Below are 20,502 nucleotides of genomic sequence, written 5' to 3'. Positions count from 1 at the left end.
ACATTAGAATGAGTAATAATTAAAAATAAGATACCAAAAATCATCATCATCATCACTTTTATTTATATGGCGCCTTTCTCATGCTCAAGGACGCTTTACAATCAAAGAACATCAACACATTAAACAAGAGGACAATACAGGTAAACATTCAAGTATAAACGGAACAATGATAACACAGTGAAAACAAGTAACTCTTGAGATTTAAATGAAGATTTGCATCCTGAATAGACTGGGGGAGAGTATTCCATAATTTGGGAACTACTACATTAAATGAGCAACCACCCACAGAAGTCAATTTAAACCTTGGAACATGAAGAAGGCCTAAATTTTGTGATCTCAAAGTATGGGAAGAGACACGTAGATAAAGAAGCTCTGCCAACTATTGAGGAGCCAGACCATGCAAAGCTTTGTATGTTATAAGGAGAACCTTGCACTGAACACGGAATGTAATGGGCAACTAGTGAAGACTCTGAAGAACAGGGGTGATGTGGCCATTCTTTTTTGGAAAGGTGACGATCCTAGCAGCGGCATTTTGAACATACTGTAACCTAGCGAGGGTTTTGACCTCGTATTATTAAGGCTTGGGGTTCTATTTGGCACTGTACTTTTTACTCCTCACATTTTCTTTTAGAAAAGTATTCTTTTCTCTGTTCCTTCATGTGCTTTGTATTTTATTGTTTTAAATTAAACATTCAACAAAAATTGATATCGGGGTAAAATGAAACTGCCCTATGTCATGAAATTTGGTTTACCTTAGTCAGGTGTTCATGTCTTTTTTTGGCTGTTACCCAAAAGCATAGCTAGGTATTGGTCGGTAAAATGGAAATCACTTTAGTACAGAAACTCTACAGGGACATGAGTTACTGCCTGTATTCAAAGATGTTTAGAGTTTACTTAGTAAAAATGCGATTTCAGTTTAAGATGATGGAATCTTAATCATGTTAAATCACTCTTTGTGCACATTTCTTTAAAAATGATCAATAAGGTAGTAATACAGCATTCCAAGAACTTTGATATGCATTTCTCCTCATTACTGTTTTCTTTCACATACTGAAATACCATCTCTATGGCAACTGCTGCTATCTTTAAAGGGGAAACTATAGCTAAGGTGATGTTAAGCTGCTTTTGGTTGTAATCTGTTTTATTTGCTGCGTCTCAGACTAATCTGTAATTCACCCTTGCTTACAGACTGAGTAAACTTGGGTCTGTGCATTGTTTTTCACTTGGATAATTGAATAGCTCACGATATAATTTCGTTCTAATGTAAAATGTAAGCTGACTGTACAGTTCAGCTAAATCAATGCAACAGTGTTGTAATTGTTACATGAAGCAAGCTTAAATAGTTATGTAATAGGGACGCACAATGATATTGGAATAATATCGGTAGCAGCAGATAATCACTCCAATAAATAAATGGTCGGCTTTAAAATCAATATTTGATGTTGTACTTATTGGACTCCAGAACAGCAGAGCGTTTAGGTGAAAATTACTGCATTTTATTCATTTTACTTCATTTACCTTTGTAACCCTGTAGAAATATTTTGTTTATCTGTAATGCTAATCCAGATGTAGTCCCTATTTCTATATTCTAGAAATGTTTATGTATCACCAACAGCACATATGTACAACCCTATTTCCAAAAAAAGTTGAGCCACTAAGCAAAATGTAAACAAAAGACAGAAAGATGTACAAATCATTTAAACTGCATATTTAATTGAAAATAATACAAATACAACATATTAAAAGTCGAAGCTGAGACATTTTATTGTTTTTTGAAAAATATTTGCCCATTTTGAATTTGATGCCAGCAACACGTTTCAAAAGTTTTGACCGTGGCATGTTTACTACTCTGTAAGAGTTTGTGAACTGAGGTGACCTGCTGTTGTGAAAGTGAAATGTTTTCCCGTTCTTATTTGATATAGGATTTCAGGTGCTCAACAGTTCTGGGTCACCTTGGTTGTATTTTGCGTTTCATAATGCGTCAGTGGGTGACAGGTCTGGACTGCAGGGAGGCCAGTTTAGCACCCGAACTCTTTTACTACAGAGCCACGCTGTTGTAAAACATGCAGAACGTGGTTTTGCATTGTCTTGCTGAAATAAGCAAATCCTTCCCTGAAAAAGACGTCGTCTGGATGGCAGCAGTAATGCTGAACAAACCTGTATATATCGTTCAGCATTAATAATGCCTTCACTGAAGTGCAGGTCACCCATGCCATGTGCGGCCCCCGTTCCTTCACGGGCGCTGGCTTTTAATGTGCGCTGATAACAAGCCAGATGGTCTCTCTCCTTTTTAGCCTGGAGGACGCGATGTCCATGATTTCCAAAAAGAAATTCAAATTTTGATTTGTCGGACCACAGGACACTTTTCCACCTCCACTCGGTCAATCTTAAATGAGCTCAGGCCCAGATGTCATAATTTTTTAGGTAACTGCATAGAAATGACTGCATTTTATTCATTTTACTGTCTTTGTAACCCTGTAGAAATAAATATGTTGTCTCTCAGTAATGCTAATCCGGGTAGATGTAGTCCCTATTTCTACATTTTATAAATGTTTATGTACCAGCAACATGAATATGTACATGGAAAATAGCAGATACTGGCATCCCATATAAGTGCTTCCCTCCTGTAGTTCACGTCTATATATATTTTAATTAATTATGCTTTATAAATAATTTCTGCATATTATGTAAGGCATGTACCCAGCAGAGGCAAAGTGTGCAAAGCCACAGCTTTTATTTCTACAACTGCACCCGCGGTGTTGTAATGTTACCACAAGGGGGCAGTGTCGTCTTACATTTAGCACAGCAAACTAATAGGATGAGTTCAGGTCATGTGTGTTTTTGGCTTTGAGGTGATTCCAGTACCATCGTGTTTTTAGTTTTGCCTTTGTGGAGGAAGTGGAAGTGTCTGAAAGCAAAAATCGAAAACGTGTCCCGAGTCATTCACCCTATTTAATTGACGAGAAGGTTAAATTGTTATGAGTACTGATGTTACAAAGCATTAGACTCTAATTATGCATCAAATGAAATTAGACATGCTTCTCTGTTCTGTTCCTTCTGCTTTTAGCATCCTTGATAAGTCCCATTTATGATAGATCGAATCCACTTAAGATGGTAGGTTAAGCGAACGTATCTTGACACATAGTCCTTGCCGGCTTTATAATTACTGGACACAATCCCATGCGCCACATTTCCACAAACCAGTGGACCCCCGGAGTCACCCTGTGGATGAAAATGAACAATAAGTTTTGTCAACATTATTTAGACAGTGGTCTTACATGAATTAGCGTTTTGACAGTAACGGATCGTGACAGGCTTCAGGAGAGGGAGTTGCGATCACTCACTTGTCCAGGCCCTTTGAAGCCCTCAGAGCACATGATGTCAGGTGCGGTACAGTTTTTGGTTTTTGAGATGGTGACGTTGACCTCTTGTAGAACTTCTGATGGAAACTCTTTACAAAATGTCTGGCATCCCCAACCCATCACCAAGCAGTTGTGTCCGAAGCTTTCGTTTTCAGATGCAGGCAGGGCAACAGGCATCACCGTTTTACTGAACTGTGCTGGTTTACAGAGCTGTTTTAAGTGCAGAAAAAAGGTTTGTAAGAAGCTTTTCAGTTTGCAAAGAACCACACAATGTATGTGGAGGCAACTTTGGTGAATATATTGATTATAGTAGTATTTTTCTCCTTACCTTCAAAAGCATGATGTCATTTTCATAGGTTGAGCAGTTGTATTCTGGATGTGGAATTGTTTTTACAAATGCACTGTTTTTGGCGATTAAACCCTTTGTGCTGTGGACCCCTAAAAATGCCACAATGCTGTAGGGAAGAGTAGCAAGATATGCCATTGAATGAACAACTGCAGTCATGGTAAGAGTTCCCTTTTTGTAAAAACTGGTTAAAGCATGGGTGGAAAGCAAAGAACGAGTTGGTAGTCTACAGGCAGGGGAGGATGTAATACTTTTAAAGGAACGGTTCAGCTAAAAAAAACTTTACACAATGTTCCTCCTGTAGCCTAGATGCAGCAGACGAGCTGAGACATGTTTGGTGCCCTGATATTGTTTCCTTAAATTAGTGCTGGAACTATGAGGCTAACATTGCTAACAAACACTAGAAGTCAGTAGTCACCCAAAACCTCTCTCATCACACATACAGCTCTTTATTAAGGCCGCATAGACTTAAGGCCTATGTGTCAAACACAAGATCAGTCATATCACCAAACCCATTTCAGCTGCAGTTCTACCGACATCACCAAACACCAAGAAGCTCAGAAAATTAAGCTGGAGACTTAATGAACTTACAGCAAAGAAAGGATGCCAGGTGTCTAGTTTAAGCACATAGGTAGGTTTAAAAGACTGACCTCCTGGGGACATTTAGATGTTTAATATTTCATGTATTCATGTAATATTTTAAGGTCTATTATAAGTGCCTGTATTTTACTGTTGAAATTTTATGCATATTTTGAATATACAGTGGCCAGTTTGGGATACAGCACAACATTAATTAAAAATGAAATAAAAACATTTTTTTTTTCTCCAGCCCACAGATTTGATGAGATTTTCTAATATGGCCCTTTTACTCACAGCATGATTTACTGTGAACTATAAAAATGAACAAAATGTAAACATGTAGCTGAATGCTGCCAGTAGCCACTGTAGACAGCAGGTGTTGTGCTGAATTCCCCTGCAGAATCCTGCTCCAAATGCATGCATGCATGTCACGCAGGCATATGGACACTATGTATATATGTGTATATATAACAATTAGAGAATTGGTGGTGGAGGTGAACGCTCTTGGATTGAGAAATCATCATGTACGGCGTCTTCTAATTCAAATTGATAACAATAAGTTATTTTGGGGGGCAAGTTTTACCCCTGTAAAACTGTGCGGCTTTAAATGGTCCATATCATTGAAAACAACATTTCTTCACTCTTATAAAAGTAGTATGCAGTATGTAAACTATGTACTATGAATTCCACTTCCCCTGCAGAATCCTGCTCCAAATGAATGCATGCATGTCACGCAGGCATATGGACACTAAATGTTATATGTGATTTCTATTATTTCTATTTATAAACATATATCTTATGTTAGCAAATTCAAGATTAACAGTTGATTATAAAAAGAAACAACTGGAATATCAAACCTTATTCTGTGGTGTTCATATGCCTGCGTGACATGAGTGTCGAAAGGATTGCAGCACAATGCTGCGTCTGGCACGTTCAGCAAACATAATTAAGTTTTGTTCATTTTTATAGTTCACGGTCATTCATGCTGTGTCGTAAACCACACTGACCATACTGTGTGACCTTAATGAAGATCTGGATGCAGTTTGAGAGATGTTTTGGGAATGTATTTATGAGAAGGATTTGGGTGACTATTCGCTTCTCCAGCAGTCAATAAAAGAAGCAACATTTGGACACCAAACATGTCTTCACTAATCATCTTCATTTGGGGTACGTGGAAAATTGTGTACATTTTTTTCCCACTACATCATTCATTTAGGGGATCATTTTGCACGCTCTTGGATTGAGACATCATCATGTACGGCGTCTTCTAATTCAAATTGATAACAATGTTATTTTGGGGGGGCAAGTTTTACCCCTGTAAAAGTGTGCTGCTTTAAATGGTCCATATCATTGAAAACAACATTTCTTCACTCCTATAAAAGTAGTATGCAGTATGTAAACTATGTACTAAATTTCTATAAACTTGAAATAAAGTTTCAAAACATACAGTACACCATCTGGTCCATACAGTCCATTATAGATACTAGACTGCGAAAAGGTAAATTTTGAATTTAGTGTTATGCTGATGTCACCAACATCCAGTGCATTTATTTATATCTGCCTAGCCAACCTACAGCAGTTTAGCCCTGCCCGTTAACAATGAAGCTATTTACATATATCAGTCTTAAAGACACAGTAACAAAAAAGGGATAAAGAGAGGTTTATAAAAATTTATTATATAAACACGGACCTCTGGGAAAAATTAAAAATGCTCAATATGGGGGCGTTTTTGCCCTTTGGTTAGGAGTGTTTCTGCTTCGAGTGTTTTCTGAATGAGGCGCAATACAGGGCAGCCAATCAGAACACAGCTCATTTAACATATATCAGTCTTAAAGGCACAGTAACAAAAACACCCTGTTTAATTGTAAGGGATAAATAGAGGTTGTAAAATGACTGTGTTAAATGAACTGTGGCCATGTTGGTACTTAAACCACACAAATGTTATAAGTGGACCTCATTGAGAAAAATGTAGGATATTGTCTCTTCAGTATATGCTCTTACTTATGAGTTCTTACTAATTATTTGATCATCATACTTCCTGGAGTAACGCTTTAGTTACTGAAATAACCTCTGAAAAGAAAATCATCACTGATGCTTGTCTTTGACCTGGCATGTGAACCGAAACCCAGTAACGTGCCATAAATTTTGTGCTACTTACTAATTATCCTAATTATTATTATAATTTATGATATAATATTTACAGTATAGCTTAGTTAACAGGTTCTTGACTCATATGTGCCAAGAGTTGACCTACCGGCCGTTGCAGTGGGCTGCGGTCACCACAAAGTTCTCGTTCACCAGGAATCCATCGCAGGTGTTTCCGGTCATTATGTCCACAATGTACACCATGAAGGGGTGACTATGTGGAACCGACTCCTTTCCACCAATAATGCCTTGACGCGTAGAGCCACCTGACCAAGATTGTTAACATTTTCCTATGAATATTCATGTCGTTGCTCTTTTATTAAAACCTCACAACTCTGTTATTAGAAAATGCAGTCCAACCTCTAGATTGTGTGAGTATTTCATAATGAATGAATGAATAAAAATCCCAATAACATACATTAAAAGTTAAGAACTCATATAAAGTTACCACATCAGAGATACAAAGTTTTGTTTCATCTGGCACAATTTACAATATGTACAACAGATTATGCATTAGGGTGTAGAAGGAAAAAACTAACAATTCTGCTAGTTTTTCAATAAATTTCTTTTATTAAGAAAGGACTCTATTCTCCTCTCCAGTGCTGAACTTTGCAGTGTTGAGAAGTAGCAAACAGCTGGCATAAAGATGTGCAAATCCACATACCTGACTCCCATTAACAGTACTGCTGATGGAAGTGTGCAGTAGATGCGATTACCTGGCATAAGGTTTTGCAGGAGTATAAACGCGCCCAGGCACAGCAGCACACTCATGGCCGACGCAGCTCAGTCACCACAGCTTGCGAGTAAAAACCACCTGCTGCTGCTGCTGCTGCTTTCCTTTTATATCGCCTTTTGAGGGACCCTAACCAGGAAGACACTTCTGCTATGAACTCCTTTTTACCTTTTCTTTTTTTAAGGCTTAGCGCAGACGTGTACAGCAGCCTGAACACGTCCTCAAGCAAAAGCATTCAAAGCTGCTTCAGTGAAATAGAAGTAAACACACATGTGGGGTAAACAACTTGAACAGAAGTACAATAGTAGCAGCTTAATGAACTACTGAAGAACTGGGTAACATATAGAACTGCAGGGAGATTTTTTTTGTTGTAGTTCTGCTCTAAAATAACATGAAAAAGGTGTGAAAATAAAATAGTTACTGTAACTAAATTTTAATGATAGTCATAACTGACTGAAAAGTAAATATACTTTAATATGCTTATCTGTGCTGTCATATGCATAAGTTTGGATGTCCCTGGTCAAATTACATGCTTTGTTGATTTTATAAGTGGAAAAAAGTTAACACATCCTCTACAGGGAACACACGTTTTATGCACAATTACATTTTAATGCCCAATTAGTGTTTATTTGCTAAATTGAACATACTGGGGGGAAAACACATGAAATGTAGCCTGTGCAGAAGTTATGGCACATTTTTATTTACTTTCCAATATGTTAAACTTAAATAAATAGTAAAAAATTTTGTAAAATTTGCAGAAAAATGTCATGTTGAAGTTCCCTGTAGAGGATGCGTTAACAAAACATGCAAATTGACTGGTTGTTCAGATAGTTGCATAAGACTATATACTCATAAATATACTTGAGCAGAAGCTCTTTTGAAAAGGAAGTATTTTGAAAATCAATCAAAATATCACTTAAATACATGTAACTGAGAAAATGTAATTGGCTACTACCCACCTTTACCAGTTACCAGTTTAAACATGCCCTTGTTCACTTGGCCTCACCATTCATTTATTAACTATATTAGCTCAAGTGAAGAGTGTTAGATGAACCCTTGGAGTGGTGAGGGATTGAGGGAACTTCAGCAGCAGAACTTGCAAAGAAATCTTTGTGACCTGACACATTTAGCTTTCAAGGCCAAAAACGATGGTGGGCAAAACGGTTAATAAACCAAAATAGTTAATAATAAAACTGTTAACAAATGCTTAAAGGTGCAGTGTGTAAGATGTAGGGAGATCTATTAGCAGAAATGGAATATAGTATAAAAACCATGTTTTCATTAGTGTATAATCACCTGTAACTAGGAATCAGTGTGTTTTCGTTAGCTTAGAATGAGCCCTTCATATCTACTTAGGGAGCAGGTCCTCTTCCAACAGAAGCCGCCATGTTGTGCAACCATGTTTCTGCAGTAGCCCAGAACGGCCAAACCAAACACCGGCTCTAGAAAGTGCCTTTTGCTGGTGCTATAGCACTTGTTGCAAGATGCAGAAAGAAGAAGAATCAGTGGTTTCTGCCAGTGCTGGCTAACCATTTTGTGTTGTGACAACCCAAGTGAGTTTAACAACCCAAATTTTGACAAATGGAGGATCATATTGATTATTTAGCACAAGAGAAAACGAGGAAGTGTGAATCATCGCCATCAAAGAAGCAAAAACATGACTGCCACTGTAGATTCTACTACATGCTTGGAAAGGGAGGGTTGAGGGAGGGGTATTCTTGAAAAATTGAAAGAAAAAGAAAAATCCCCTTCTGCTGTTAGTGGCCGTTTGTTTATTGTATGTGTGACACACAAGTGGTGAGCTGAAATTGGCAAGGACATTTAAAAAAAAAAGTGTTACAATGGGGCCAGTCTGAGGTTGTGGCTGAGGTCAGGCTTTTTCCGTATTTGCAGAATAACTGAACTAAAAAATGAAGCTGTTGCTCTTAGTGTGGGTTAAATTATGAGAAAAACTGATCTTCTGTCAACTCAACTTATTTCACTTTTCTGCTTCAAACCTCAAACTGTTACACAAAATGTGCCAATATATAATCAAACCTGACCTTAAAGGAGATAATATATGTCTTCATGTTGCTATTTTAGTCAGTAAAAGCTTTATAGAGTAGTTTGAGTAGTTTTGGACACTTAAAGTGTCTGTGACCTTAGAGGAGGGAAATAATTGAGTGGACTGGTGCACCGTTTAGCATAAATCTAATCTTATAGTGGCCTGTGATGCACATATTTGGTTCATAATTTATTGTTTAATGTATCTGTAGTGAGGCAGGCAGCCTTGACCTTTTTTTTTCTTCATTTTGCTCCTTCTCTTCTTAAGGCCATGTGTCTCACAAGAGATTTTCTGTCTGCCATTGTTCTCCCAAAGGTAATATTATTGAACACAAGTCCAAATAGTCTATAAAAGAGGGCTTAGATTCGCATCCATTGGTAACATCATGTGACATCTTTTAAACAATGAAAGAAGCCATTTGAAGATATATTTTGTTATTTTTAGCAAATAGAAAAGCGAGCTTTCCACTTTATTTTGCCTTAGAACTGAAGATAATGGACAGAGCCACTATTTTTTCTCTGATCCAGTCAAAGAAATGGTGTTTTAAAGATTATTAGAGAAAGGAATTCCACCAAAATTTCAAAATTTCTGTAAAATTCAATATTTAAGTTGTAAACAAAGTCAAGTGATGTGAATTTCTTACATTTGTGTAGACAGGAGCCAGGGGTCAGTGTCTGCGTCACAAATATAGCCATTTTATTTACTGTCCGAAACCACCAGTGAACGCACACATGTCTTCTGAGCTTTTGTATGTAATGTTGATGCTGGTTAAATAGTGGCAAACTGGAAAAAGTTTTCTTTGGGGACTATTTTGCTTTCAAACAGCCTGCATGTACCTCTCTGCCATGAACAGATTGTAAAAACATGTTTTAGGCCAAAACCTTCTCAAAACTACCATAAAACAATGTCTCAGACATCAGGCAGCATATTAATTTCATGTAATCGCTTCCTGTGAGGGAGCTTTTAGAGGCATTAAACCCTTCAGACGTCTGGTTCTTATCACCGCCACTGTGAACGTTCTGACTCAGCTAGTCTCTAGCTTTTCACATCAAACCATGATCTAATTATGACCATTTTTTTGAAAAATCAGTGGACTTCCCAAGAAAGGATTTTTAAAGGGATTTAAGTCCTAAAAAAACTTATGTATAAAAATAACAAGGTAATCACATATTACAGCAGTATGAAATTCACACACAGAGAATTCGTCCACGAATGCACGTGTGCCAGCACTTATTAGCAAACCTCACACAGGAAACCAAAAAGAACCAGAGTACACCGTATATAACTGCTGCTGTGTTGTGTGGTTGTGTAGAAGTTATGAGTTTATAAGAGTGCATGTCAGCGGAAATATGAGACACGCAATGTAGCCTAATATTGTTCTGTTTACAGTCTGTGTTTGTAGCGTTGTGTTTATGTCTCAGCATTAATGTGCCAAACTTTAAAGAGACCAGACTGTCTGCTGAAACTCTGTTGATTCTAAACAGTGGTGGGGTTAGGATTTGGACCAAGGTTAGGGCTAGGAGCAGGGTGAGGGTTGGGTTTAGGTTTTGAGCTGAGATTAAGGTCGGGGTTAGGATTAGAGCCAGGTTTAGAATTAAAGAAAACTGTGGTCAGTTTAGTAGATATTTAGTTTAACATAACTTGAAAGTAAATTAAGTATCTACAAAGCATCTAAAGCAGACTGTCCAAATAAAGTTTTACCTTTCATTTTCTCTCCTTGAGGTCCACTTGTAATATTTGTGTGGTTTTGTGTACCAAAAATGGTCATAATTAATTTTTACATAACCATTTTCCAACCTCTCTTTATCCCTTAGAGTTGAACAGGCTGATTTTATTACTACATGTTTAAGCCTGATATAAGATAAATGGGCTCTGTTCTGATTGGCTGTCCTGTTCTAAACAGGCCTCATTCAGAAAGCACTTTGAAACAGCTCATTAAAAATCATCTGTTTTTTTTTTTTTTAATTTCTGCATAGTTAAATGGTGAGTCTGAATAGTTCACAGTGGTGGTGATAGGAACCAGATGTCTGAAGAGTTTAATGCCTCTAAAAGCTCCCTCACATAACACTATTACAAAAAATAGTTATGAACACACTGCCTGATGTCTGAGACATTGTTTTATGGTAGTTTTGAGATAGTTTTGGCTTAAAATGTATTAAAAAATACATTCATGGCAGAGATTTTCAGATTTTCCACTATTTTACCATCATCAGCATTACTTATAAAAAAACTCAGAAGACAAGGGTAGGTTCACTGGTGCTTTTGGATAGTAAATAAAATGGCTATATTTGTGTTATAGACATTGCGACCCCTGGTTCCTATCACCACCACTGTAAAGAAATCGGCAATTCACTTTGAATGACATCTCAACCACTGAACTACACTGAAATTAAAAAAAAAAAATTGGTGGAATTCCTCTCTCCAAAGCAATGAGTAGTGAACAAAGATATGTTCAGAATAAGTTTGATTTGGCATAAGTAAAACAACTCACCTTCATTCTTTACGGCCTGAATTGTAAATCTGTGGTTTCCAGGCCCACTTTTCATAGTTCAGTGGTCTCATTTGCTTCTGTTTGTTTGTGTTGCAGGCCACCTTTAGTGGGCTGGCCTTCTTTCAAAGACAGCCACTTTTCCATGACTGTTATGTGGCACTACACTGTTTAATGTAGTAAAATGGAATACAGCAAATTCACTCAGATTACTAAACGCTGGCCCTTTCGGGCTATAATGGTATGCATCTGCTCTCGGTATGTAAATACTCTCAGCTCCACTGCGGGCGTTGCTATTAAGTAGCCTACCTTCCTGCGTCTAGACTAAAGTATGTTCCTCTCATACCTGAACCACAAGCCTTTATTAAAATCATTCTGAGTGCTGCACAACAGTGGTTTTTAGGGGGAGAGTTTGGAGGCTGGAGCTCGAACAGTAATGCAAATCACAGCAGCAGACTTGGAGAGGCAGGAATAGAGGTTGGGGGGGTGCTTCAGTAGAGCATTTACCGGCAGACCAGCAGCTTTATTAGGACCGAGGGGTTAACTATGGGATGGTTTTATAATTGGATGTCACGACAGAAAGAGAGACTGTAATGACTGTTATAAAACGTCTATCAATCATTGTGTAAATTACATGTTTATTAGGAAGAAAGGGAAATGACTGCAGAAGAGAAGAACCCCCCACAAAATGATAGTTCATACATGTTGCCACCATGAAGTCATTCTCATTTAACTGAAATAACATAAGACATAAGGAGGTCACAGCCCAGCCAGGTTATGTAATTCTGTATCTGTATCTGCAGGACATGAGGTATTCTTGACACGTTTACCTACATCAGTAGCAGATAATAGCTTTGAACCTCTGGCCTCGATAGAAATGACTGTGAATAGTTCATCTTTAAAGCTTCATCATCGCATGTCTGCAGGTTTTTCTTTCATAAAAATACACATTTTGAAAATATGACTCAACACACCAGTACTAGTTTTAGTAAAAGTTACTACTTATCAGACTTATTAGAGGGCCCACACTGTATGATCTTATATCATAATCACATATCCTATGCAGATGTTACATATAGATATATTACAGTATGTTTCTATCACCGTCATATCAAAACCTCATGTCTCCGAAACAACAATTTACAGGTGAAGCAAATGAATGTTCTTCACTTTGATGTGCACCAATTTAATGAGCTTTTTTAATGGGCCATTTTGCTCCACTCATCATGAAATGCTCACACAATTTAAACCGCAGCAGCTGCTTGCTTTAGTTCCAAACTGCCTGTGTTTTATCCCAAAATACGAGACGTAGCCACAGGCCCAAAATGTCCAGCAGATAAAGCATTTAGACTGTGCTTCCATTCATAAGGTTAGCTATCACAGAAAAAATGTGGCAGTATTTTTTTTTTTTTGCAAATGAGGTCAGTCTCCAGACATGCTGGCCATGTCTGAGGACCTCTGGACTGGGCAGTAGCTTTTCTGTGCCAAACAGAAGCTCTCTGGTCCAGAGAGGGACAGAAGACAGATAGCTCAGCTGCAGGACTTTGTCTTAACCATGAGCAGTGACCATACAGCCCTCCAGTGAATGCAGCGCTCATTTTAAGGAAGTGAATTTAATCACTTTTTAGTTGACCCTGTGAGAAAAGAGAACAGACGCAGTGCATTAGGTCCTGCAATGTAATTTGTAAGGGATTTGCATAGGATAAAGTGTGTAATTTACAGCTAGCCCAAATTGAAATGGCATTATGCCACAACCGCTACGCTCACCAACAATAACACACTGCTTTGCTTATTAGCAGCTTGTGTTTTTCCATTAGGTGCGAGGTGGATTAGAACAGGACAACCATTACTGTGGGAGATCCAGCTTTAGCCAATTATATAAAGCTATTCGGTCCAATTTTACTGCCAGATTCATACTGGATTATTATTAATCAAATTTTTAACGTCAGACTGTAAAATCTACACACATTGTAGATTCATACTAGATTCATATAAGTCAGCAATTTTTATTGTCCAACTATAAAAACTACACCTACTGCAGATTCATACTGGACAAAAAATCACTCCATAGTTATTAATATAAGACTGTAAGAGGTACACACATTGTACAATCATGTTGGATTAAAATCACTCCACAGTAATTACTGTCAGGCTGTATAAAGCTGTGGCGTGATTTTAATCCAGTATGATTCTGCAGTATGTGCAGTTTTTATAGTCTGGCATTGAAAACTGCACACACTTTGTATCCATACTGTATTCAAATTATTTCACAATTTTTTGTGGACACATTACTGTCTGATGGTAAAATCTTCACTCATTGTAAATTCATACCAGATTAATTATTACTGTCAGAGGGTGAAAATCATGGAGTGATTTTAATCCAGTATGATTCTGCAGCGTGTGCAGTTTTATAGTCTGGTTTTAAAAGCTCCACATACATCAGATTCATACTGTATTAAAATTATTTCAGAATTTTTACTGTCTGAATGTAAACTCTACACAATTGTAAGGCCATTCAGTCCACAATTACTACTGGCACACTGTAAAAACTATATACACTGCAGATTCATACTGGATTAAATTTAATAAAATTTAATTACATTTAATAAAAAAAAGCCCCGTGTAGCTTTGTGGTTGATAAAATAGGGCTTAAAATATACTTCTGTAGTCAACAGACACACCAACTGAACCTCCGTATCCACTTGAACTCATCTAGCATCTTCAGTTCTTTAATGCTTTTTGCACATGATCGACGGTTGTGTTTTTGCACTTTGCAATTAGCTGTAAGCTGATTAATAAACTAATAAAACAAGAACAACTGCAACCTTTGCACAGAAATAATATCCTCACTTTTGCCGGGAAGCAATATGTAGCGCTGGTGGTTTTGTCAACAACAAATAAACACATGCCAACATTTCATAACTTTGAAGCTGTGAGACTAATATAAATTTTTAGGGGTCGGATTGCCTTTGTTTGGGGAGACAGAGTTTCTGCACTTTCTCTCAAGCCTTTGCTTTCTCTCAGACCGATAAGACGTCCATGACAAACAGTAGTTCCAGCCGTGATGTTACGGAGAAGACATGAGTCTATGTTTCATTAATGCTGGCAGGTTCTGAATAAGAAGCAGTTTGGTGATCTCATATTTTTTCGCACCAGAGCCAGACACAGTGAACCTTCCTCAGCTGGTTCTCAGAACGGCGCTGTTTGCAATAGAGCTGTGAGACTTTGGGCAACGGCTCATGCATTTCTGCTTAACGCTCTTCTGTGCTCATACTGAAAGAGTTTGCAACAAATGTAACCGCAAAGAAATGTAATCCCTGGCACGGCACGGACCTGACTGAACAAACATCCTAAATGGCGAAGATATTGAATTGCTAAGATCTGCTCTGGACGGCTGACAAAGGGGTGCTGTGCACACATGGATGGATTGCAATCAATGGAAATAATGACGCTCAACAAGAAAAAGGTCTGCCAAAAAATCACCAAAATGGAGCCACTCTAACAAGCCCTGTAGACAAAGACCAGAGACATGCGTAAGGCTTCGGAGGCATAAATTAGGCTGTGTCAAAGTCGGGGATGTTTTGGCCCTCAGTTTTTGATCCACAAAACATATGGTGTCCATCCACTTCAAACAAGAGCTCCATATTCAGATGTATCAAATGATGGCCATAATAACATATTGGAGGAAAATTTGTAACAATAATTTCCTGAAGGCCCAGTCAGGGCTGAATCAGCAAAACCGTCTCATGATTTAAGGCTTCCAGAATTAAGAAACCTTATTTTTTTCCTACAAGCATATAAACGGAAGAGGGGCCTGTCATGAAAGTAACACCTTCCCATCCCCCCATGTGAAGAAGCATGGACCAGTGAGACATCAGATCAGAGTTCAGATAAGCTTTTGAGCTGCTAAACCACCCAGCATAGAGTGTCACTTTGGTTAAACATGCTAGAAAATGGTGATTAAGGAGTGTCACCATGCAACCTATGAATAATGCTAGTGTGCAAGGCCTTGACTCATTTCTCAAACAGAAAACTCCATTCTGATAAGGAGCTCAGCTGCACTTGGCGAAGAACCAACTTTGGTTGCTTTATGTCCATGTTTGAAAAAGAGGTGTGTAAGTGTGAAAAATCTCTTAAATGTTTAAAGAATTTTCACATAATATAAAACATGTATACCAATTTGAGGGTTCTTCCAAGAATTTTTACATTGTATGGAGGTTCTTAAAACTTTAAAATGGTTACAATAAGGTCTAGGGCAGGGGTCGGCAACATGCGGCAACAGGCTCTGGAGCTGCATGCGGCTCTTTTACTGCCCTGTTGCGGCTCCACAGCAGAATTAGATGTTTAGGTAAAAATAAAATAATTCTCATTTGCAGTACAATGAAGCTCTGCTAATCATTCTAGCATAGTTTCAACACTAAATGGTCGCTGGAGTTAATGTAGCCTATAACTGGTAATTCACCCTTTAACCCTGAAGGTCGGTGCGCAGACTGCTGGTCACCATAGCAATGCAGACAACTGTCTCACCTAGCTAGACTTTGCTAAGTCCCTGTTTAAAACCAAGAGAAAAGATAATCAAAGAAAAAGGTGCTCATCTCCTACTTTCCCCAGATGTATCACACTTCATAGCTGTAGTTTTTCAAAGACTAAAGCTGTACAAGCTTAACAGACTGGCAGCAGAGCAAAGTCCCCTTTTACATGGTCACCTCATACGTATCAGGATTATACTTAGATAAGGCCAAGCCAGATAAAAATGCAAGCCTTAATGCAGCCAAGACACATTTAAAACATACAAATCTGATCACTCAAATCACTTCAGGAAGTCATTTGAGCCACAAGTTATAGCAGTGCAAAAGCAACCGTCTCTCCAAAATACATTCAACAACCAGTTCTTCCAGATGGCCTCACCAATCACACACCTGTACATATGGAAATACGCACCCAGAAAACACAGAACAGCAGACGAGCACACAAAAGGAATAATTTGTCTAGTGGCTGTAACCACAATGTACAACAATGATCAACATTTGGGCCATAAAACACCAAATAAATGGCCAATAAACTTGATCGCCGAAGTTACTCAAAAAAACCATGGATATAAATTGCCGCTAATGTTTGTCAAACTTTTTGGAAAATGAATCGACACAAATTTCCCTATGCAGGCACAGCGCCAGAGCTTAATCGTGAGCGGGACATCCAAAAATAACCTTGTGAGGGTGCAGGGTGGGGGCAGAGGGGACGTGAGGCCACAGGGTGAAGAATTCAGTGTATATCTGTCTGAAGGAACTTGACATTTTGGGGGGAAAGGGGATCAAGAGGCAGAAAGGGCATCGTGATGTAATTTACTGTATATTGCGATCACACTTGTTAAGAGAGAAAGTGAAATCAGATTTCAAATCAAACGTAGTGTTAAGGGTTTTTCCAAAGGCCGCTAAAAGCATTAATGTTACTCTCTATGCAGGAATTTGAACCCTAGTCACCAGAGCGCAAAGCTGTACCTTAGTCTCTGTACGAATCATTACATAGTATTTAGATATAACTCTATTTATGGTGTGAAGTCTCATATAAAGCCTTGTTTTTTATACCCCTTATTTCCAACATTATGTTTGGTTGTTGTTCAAAATAACCATGCTATGGAATGTGCTTTTTTTCTCAAAGAGATTATAAGTTTTTTTTGGTGGGAAGTCACAGGTCAGAGTTACTGAGGCAAACCTCCAGATCTTGTAGACCTCAATCCAACCAATGAGCTCCATTCCCAGGGCAGGGCTGAGCCTCATCTTGTTGTAACAGGTCTTGAAGAATGGTGGTGGCAATATAAAATACAATTATTTTACACAACAACCAAGAAGGTACTTGTATCATCTAGGGGCAACTAAAACCCCCCTAGGGTTGTGTTTAGGCCACACGCCTGGGAGAGAATCAACAGAAGAGCTGCATTACCAAAAATGTACCTATTTAGGAAATCTGTCTGCTCAATTATCTTCCCACAACATACAAAGCATCCCTAAAATGCACCCAATACAACACCTCCTATGTTAATCAGTGTAGTATTCTATCCTGAGTGTGGCAATCAGCATGCGGCACATACAAAGTTTAATTTCACCTCGATTATTTTTTTTTCTGCTTGCTATTAGAGATGGGTGTATAAAATAGTGGAGCAAGATCAGTTGGTGGGGCATTGCCCCCACTAAATGATCCTATAACACTGGGGCTGCTCACACATTTCATTTGCAGAAATGATTCTCTAAAATAATGCTTCCCAAGTCTGGCTTGGGAGCAACTAATCTAAAGAACAGCCCATTGAAATGCTTTGTAGTGAAACCAAAACAGTTTTTTTCTACGCCATAACGCTCTTTGGCACTTTTATGAGTGTAATGTCAAAAGATCTGGTACAGACCCCGTGGAATGCAGACAACAAAAGGACCCAAATGAACACTCTTAACCAATCTCTGGGAAGGTTCATTGACAGCAAAGTAGAAGCTCCTGCTGGGTTCATGCAGGGTTCTTTATTTCTTATGCGAAGCACAGACTAACTGTACTTCTAGGCTTGTAAGTAGAGCTGTGGGAATCAAGTGTTGTATTTTTAGCATGTCTACAAGGAAAACGCATTGGCAATTAGCTGGTAATGTAAGTTGATACATGTGTTTAGACAAGAAGAAGAAGAGGGGTAATTGCATGTCCAGATGTGGTCTGATCAAGATGGATTCAATTGACATATAGGCAGATGTGGACAAGTTCATCTTCAGAAAGTAAAAAGGTTTTCCTTCTAAAGCTTCATTCTGATAAAGAATTAAGTGAAAGTGAAAATGATGGTGGAAGGAAAACTGAAGCAAGACTTGTCCATCTCAGTTTATAGGCTTGATTCAGTTTGACTCGATTTGTGAAGGCCAGAGAGAGTGCAAGAGCCACTACTGACACTGACAAATGCTTCTTTTACACATGAGGGCCACGGGCTGGAAAGCTACCTTCAAAATCTGTCACATTACTGATTAGCTCATTTAAAAATTTTAACTGAAAACAGTAATGATCTCATTTCTTCTGGCTTGCTCGTCATTTATGAGCTGCATTGTTCCCTTTATTCCATTTTAATTCACATATTGTAATTCCTATCAAGTTTCTTCCCATCTGTTCATCCGTTTTACATTTCCAAAACGTATCCTGTCATTTAAAAATTTCTACAAAAATAATCCTTAAGATGTAAACAGAGTCATTAAGAACTGTTTGATGTGGAATGTTCTGTTCTAGAGAATTTCATAGGGTAAAAATAATACACAGCGGTGACTGGGACCTGCAGAGCCCTGCTAATGACATCCTGTATAAATAAAAATAACACATGGCCATGACTTACTAAGGTGTGCAAACAAGATAATTAAGTCATGGCCACAATTTAGTAAGGGGTGGGAATGAGATCCTAATGTGTGGCCACAACTTTGTAAGGTGTGGGAATGAGATAATTAGGTTCTCGTTCTCACACGTTAATACAGCATGGCCATGCGTTATTTTTATTTATACAGGTTGTCACTAGCAGGGCTCCGCAAGAACCAGACGTCCGAAGTGTTGGTTCTAAAAGCTACCTTACAGAAAGTTCCAGATATGTTGCCTGATGTCCGAGGTTTTGGCTGAAAAGATGTTGTTTAACCCCTTAACCAGACATGGCCCGATGGTTTATTACACACTTCTACAAGTCTGTAAGCTAAGAATAGTTCAGCCAGTTTGCATTGAAGTCTCTGTAGTTACTGAATAATAAGCCTTAGTATATGATAGTCCTGGGATTTTATGGGGTTAAATCTGCTCATGGTGGAAGGATGCATGCAGGGTGTTGTAGAGCAAAACAGTCTCCAAAGAAAATAGATTTTTGTCAGACTTATTATTATTTTGCCATTATCAGCATTACGTATAAAAACTTCTAAGACGTGTAGGTTCACTGGTGGTTTTGAATAGGAAAAAATGGATATATTTGTATTATAGATTTCTTAACATCTGGTTTATTGCCACCAGTGTAAAGAAAGTGTTGGAAAGTCTCTCTACAATAAGCTGTTTCACTTAGCAGATGAACAGACCTCATGGGACAATATCCAATACCAAAGACTCTTAAAAGCATTTTAGTTTTTTCTTATTATTTATTTACTTATTTATTTTTAGAGTATGTTAAAACGCCTCCTGCCCTTTACATTATGTGCACATTTCATGATCAGTGGACCAAACGAAATGATCCCAAATGACTTGTGTTATTATTGTTATATAAAAAGTAAATATAATTTTTTTCTTTACTTCTGTAAAGTTACCATTTTTGCGATACAAGTTTTTGTCACAAAAGCCACAAACTAGTAAAAATGTTACTCATTTTAATTCGGCTGTATGTGTTCTTCAAGTTTCAAATGAGGGCAGTCTAAAAGGCTCAAAGTTTCAGAGTAGCCCTTTGTCACTTTCAGTGGGATGGAAAAACTTGTAGTTTGAACAGAGCTCAGATCTCGTGTGATGAGGTGTTTTAGGAGAATAACCACTTCAGAGCACGTAGGGATAGGGCTTACTGTTAAAAAAAAAAAAAACTTTGGGAAAGAAAACTGCAAACCCTGGATTTGCCTGTTTTTTTCCTGATGAAGGCCTTGGAAGCTCTCTGAACAGGTATTCTGGGTATTTTGAGAGGAAGAACAGCTATTTGAGAGTAGAGTTGAATGAGAAGGCATTAAGGGAGGAAGAATGAGGGAAACAAAAGAGAATGGATCTGCAGAAGGCTCTTGTTTGGGAAGGTAGGGGGGAGTCATGTGAAGCAGACGGTCTGTGTTGGTCATTAGAGGAAGTAGA

The 20,502-nt window shown here is 38.2% G+C and overlaps 1 protein-coding gene across 1 annotated transcript; it reads right to left on the bottom strand.

Moving 5' to 3' along the window:
• Window positions 1-2,932: 2,932 nt before the first annotated feature.
• Window positions 2,933-7,266, bottom strand: si:ch211-212d10.1 (granzyme B(G,H)). Its single transcript, XM_036585875.1, has 5 exons — window positions 7,149-7,266; window positions 6,542-6,698; window positions 3,691-3,817; window positions 3,345-3,572; window positions 2,933-3,222 (listed from the first exon to the last, which is right to left on the bottom strand). The coding sequence occupies exons 1-5, from the start codon at window positions 7,201-7,203 to the stop codon at window positions 3,064-3,066; spliced, it is 726 nt and encodes a 241-aa protein (XP_036441768.1). The 5' UTR covers window positions 7,204-7,266; the 3' UTR covers window positions 2,933-3,063.
• Between the last annotated feature and the right edge of the window lie 13,236 nt (window positions 7,267-20,502).

Source organism: Colossoma macropomum, unplaced genomic scaffold (assembly GCF_904425465.1).
Source record: "Colossoma macropomum unplaced genomic scaffold, Colossoma_macropomum, whole genome shotgun sequence".
Classification (NCBI taxonomy): Eukaryota; Metazoa; Chordata; class Actinopteri; order Characiformes; family Serrasalmidae; genus Colossoma; species Colossoma macropomum.
Note: the sequence above shows the minus strand (reverse complement) of the source record. Positions and strands in the feature narration are given on the sequence as shown.

Excerpts from the sequence above, each read along its gene's own strand:
- si:ch211-212d10.1 (XM_036585875.1), bottom strand. The coding sequence starts at position 7,203 with ATGAGTGTGCTGCTGTGCCTGGGCGCGTTTATACTCCTGCAAAACCTT. Across the intron at positions 6,699-7,148 it reads CCTGCAAAACCTTATGCCAG|GTGGCTCTACGCGTCAAGGC; the intron begins GTAATCGCATCT and ends AATCTTGGTCAG. Across the intron at positions 3,573-3,690 it reads ATGACATCATGCTTTTGAAG|CTCTGTAAACCAGCACAGTT; the intron begins GTAAGGAGAAAA and ends CACTTAAAACAG.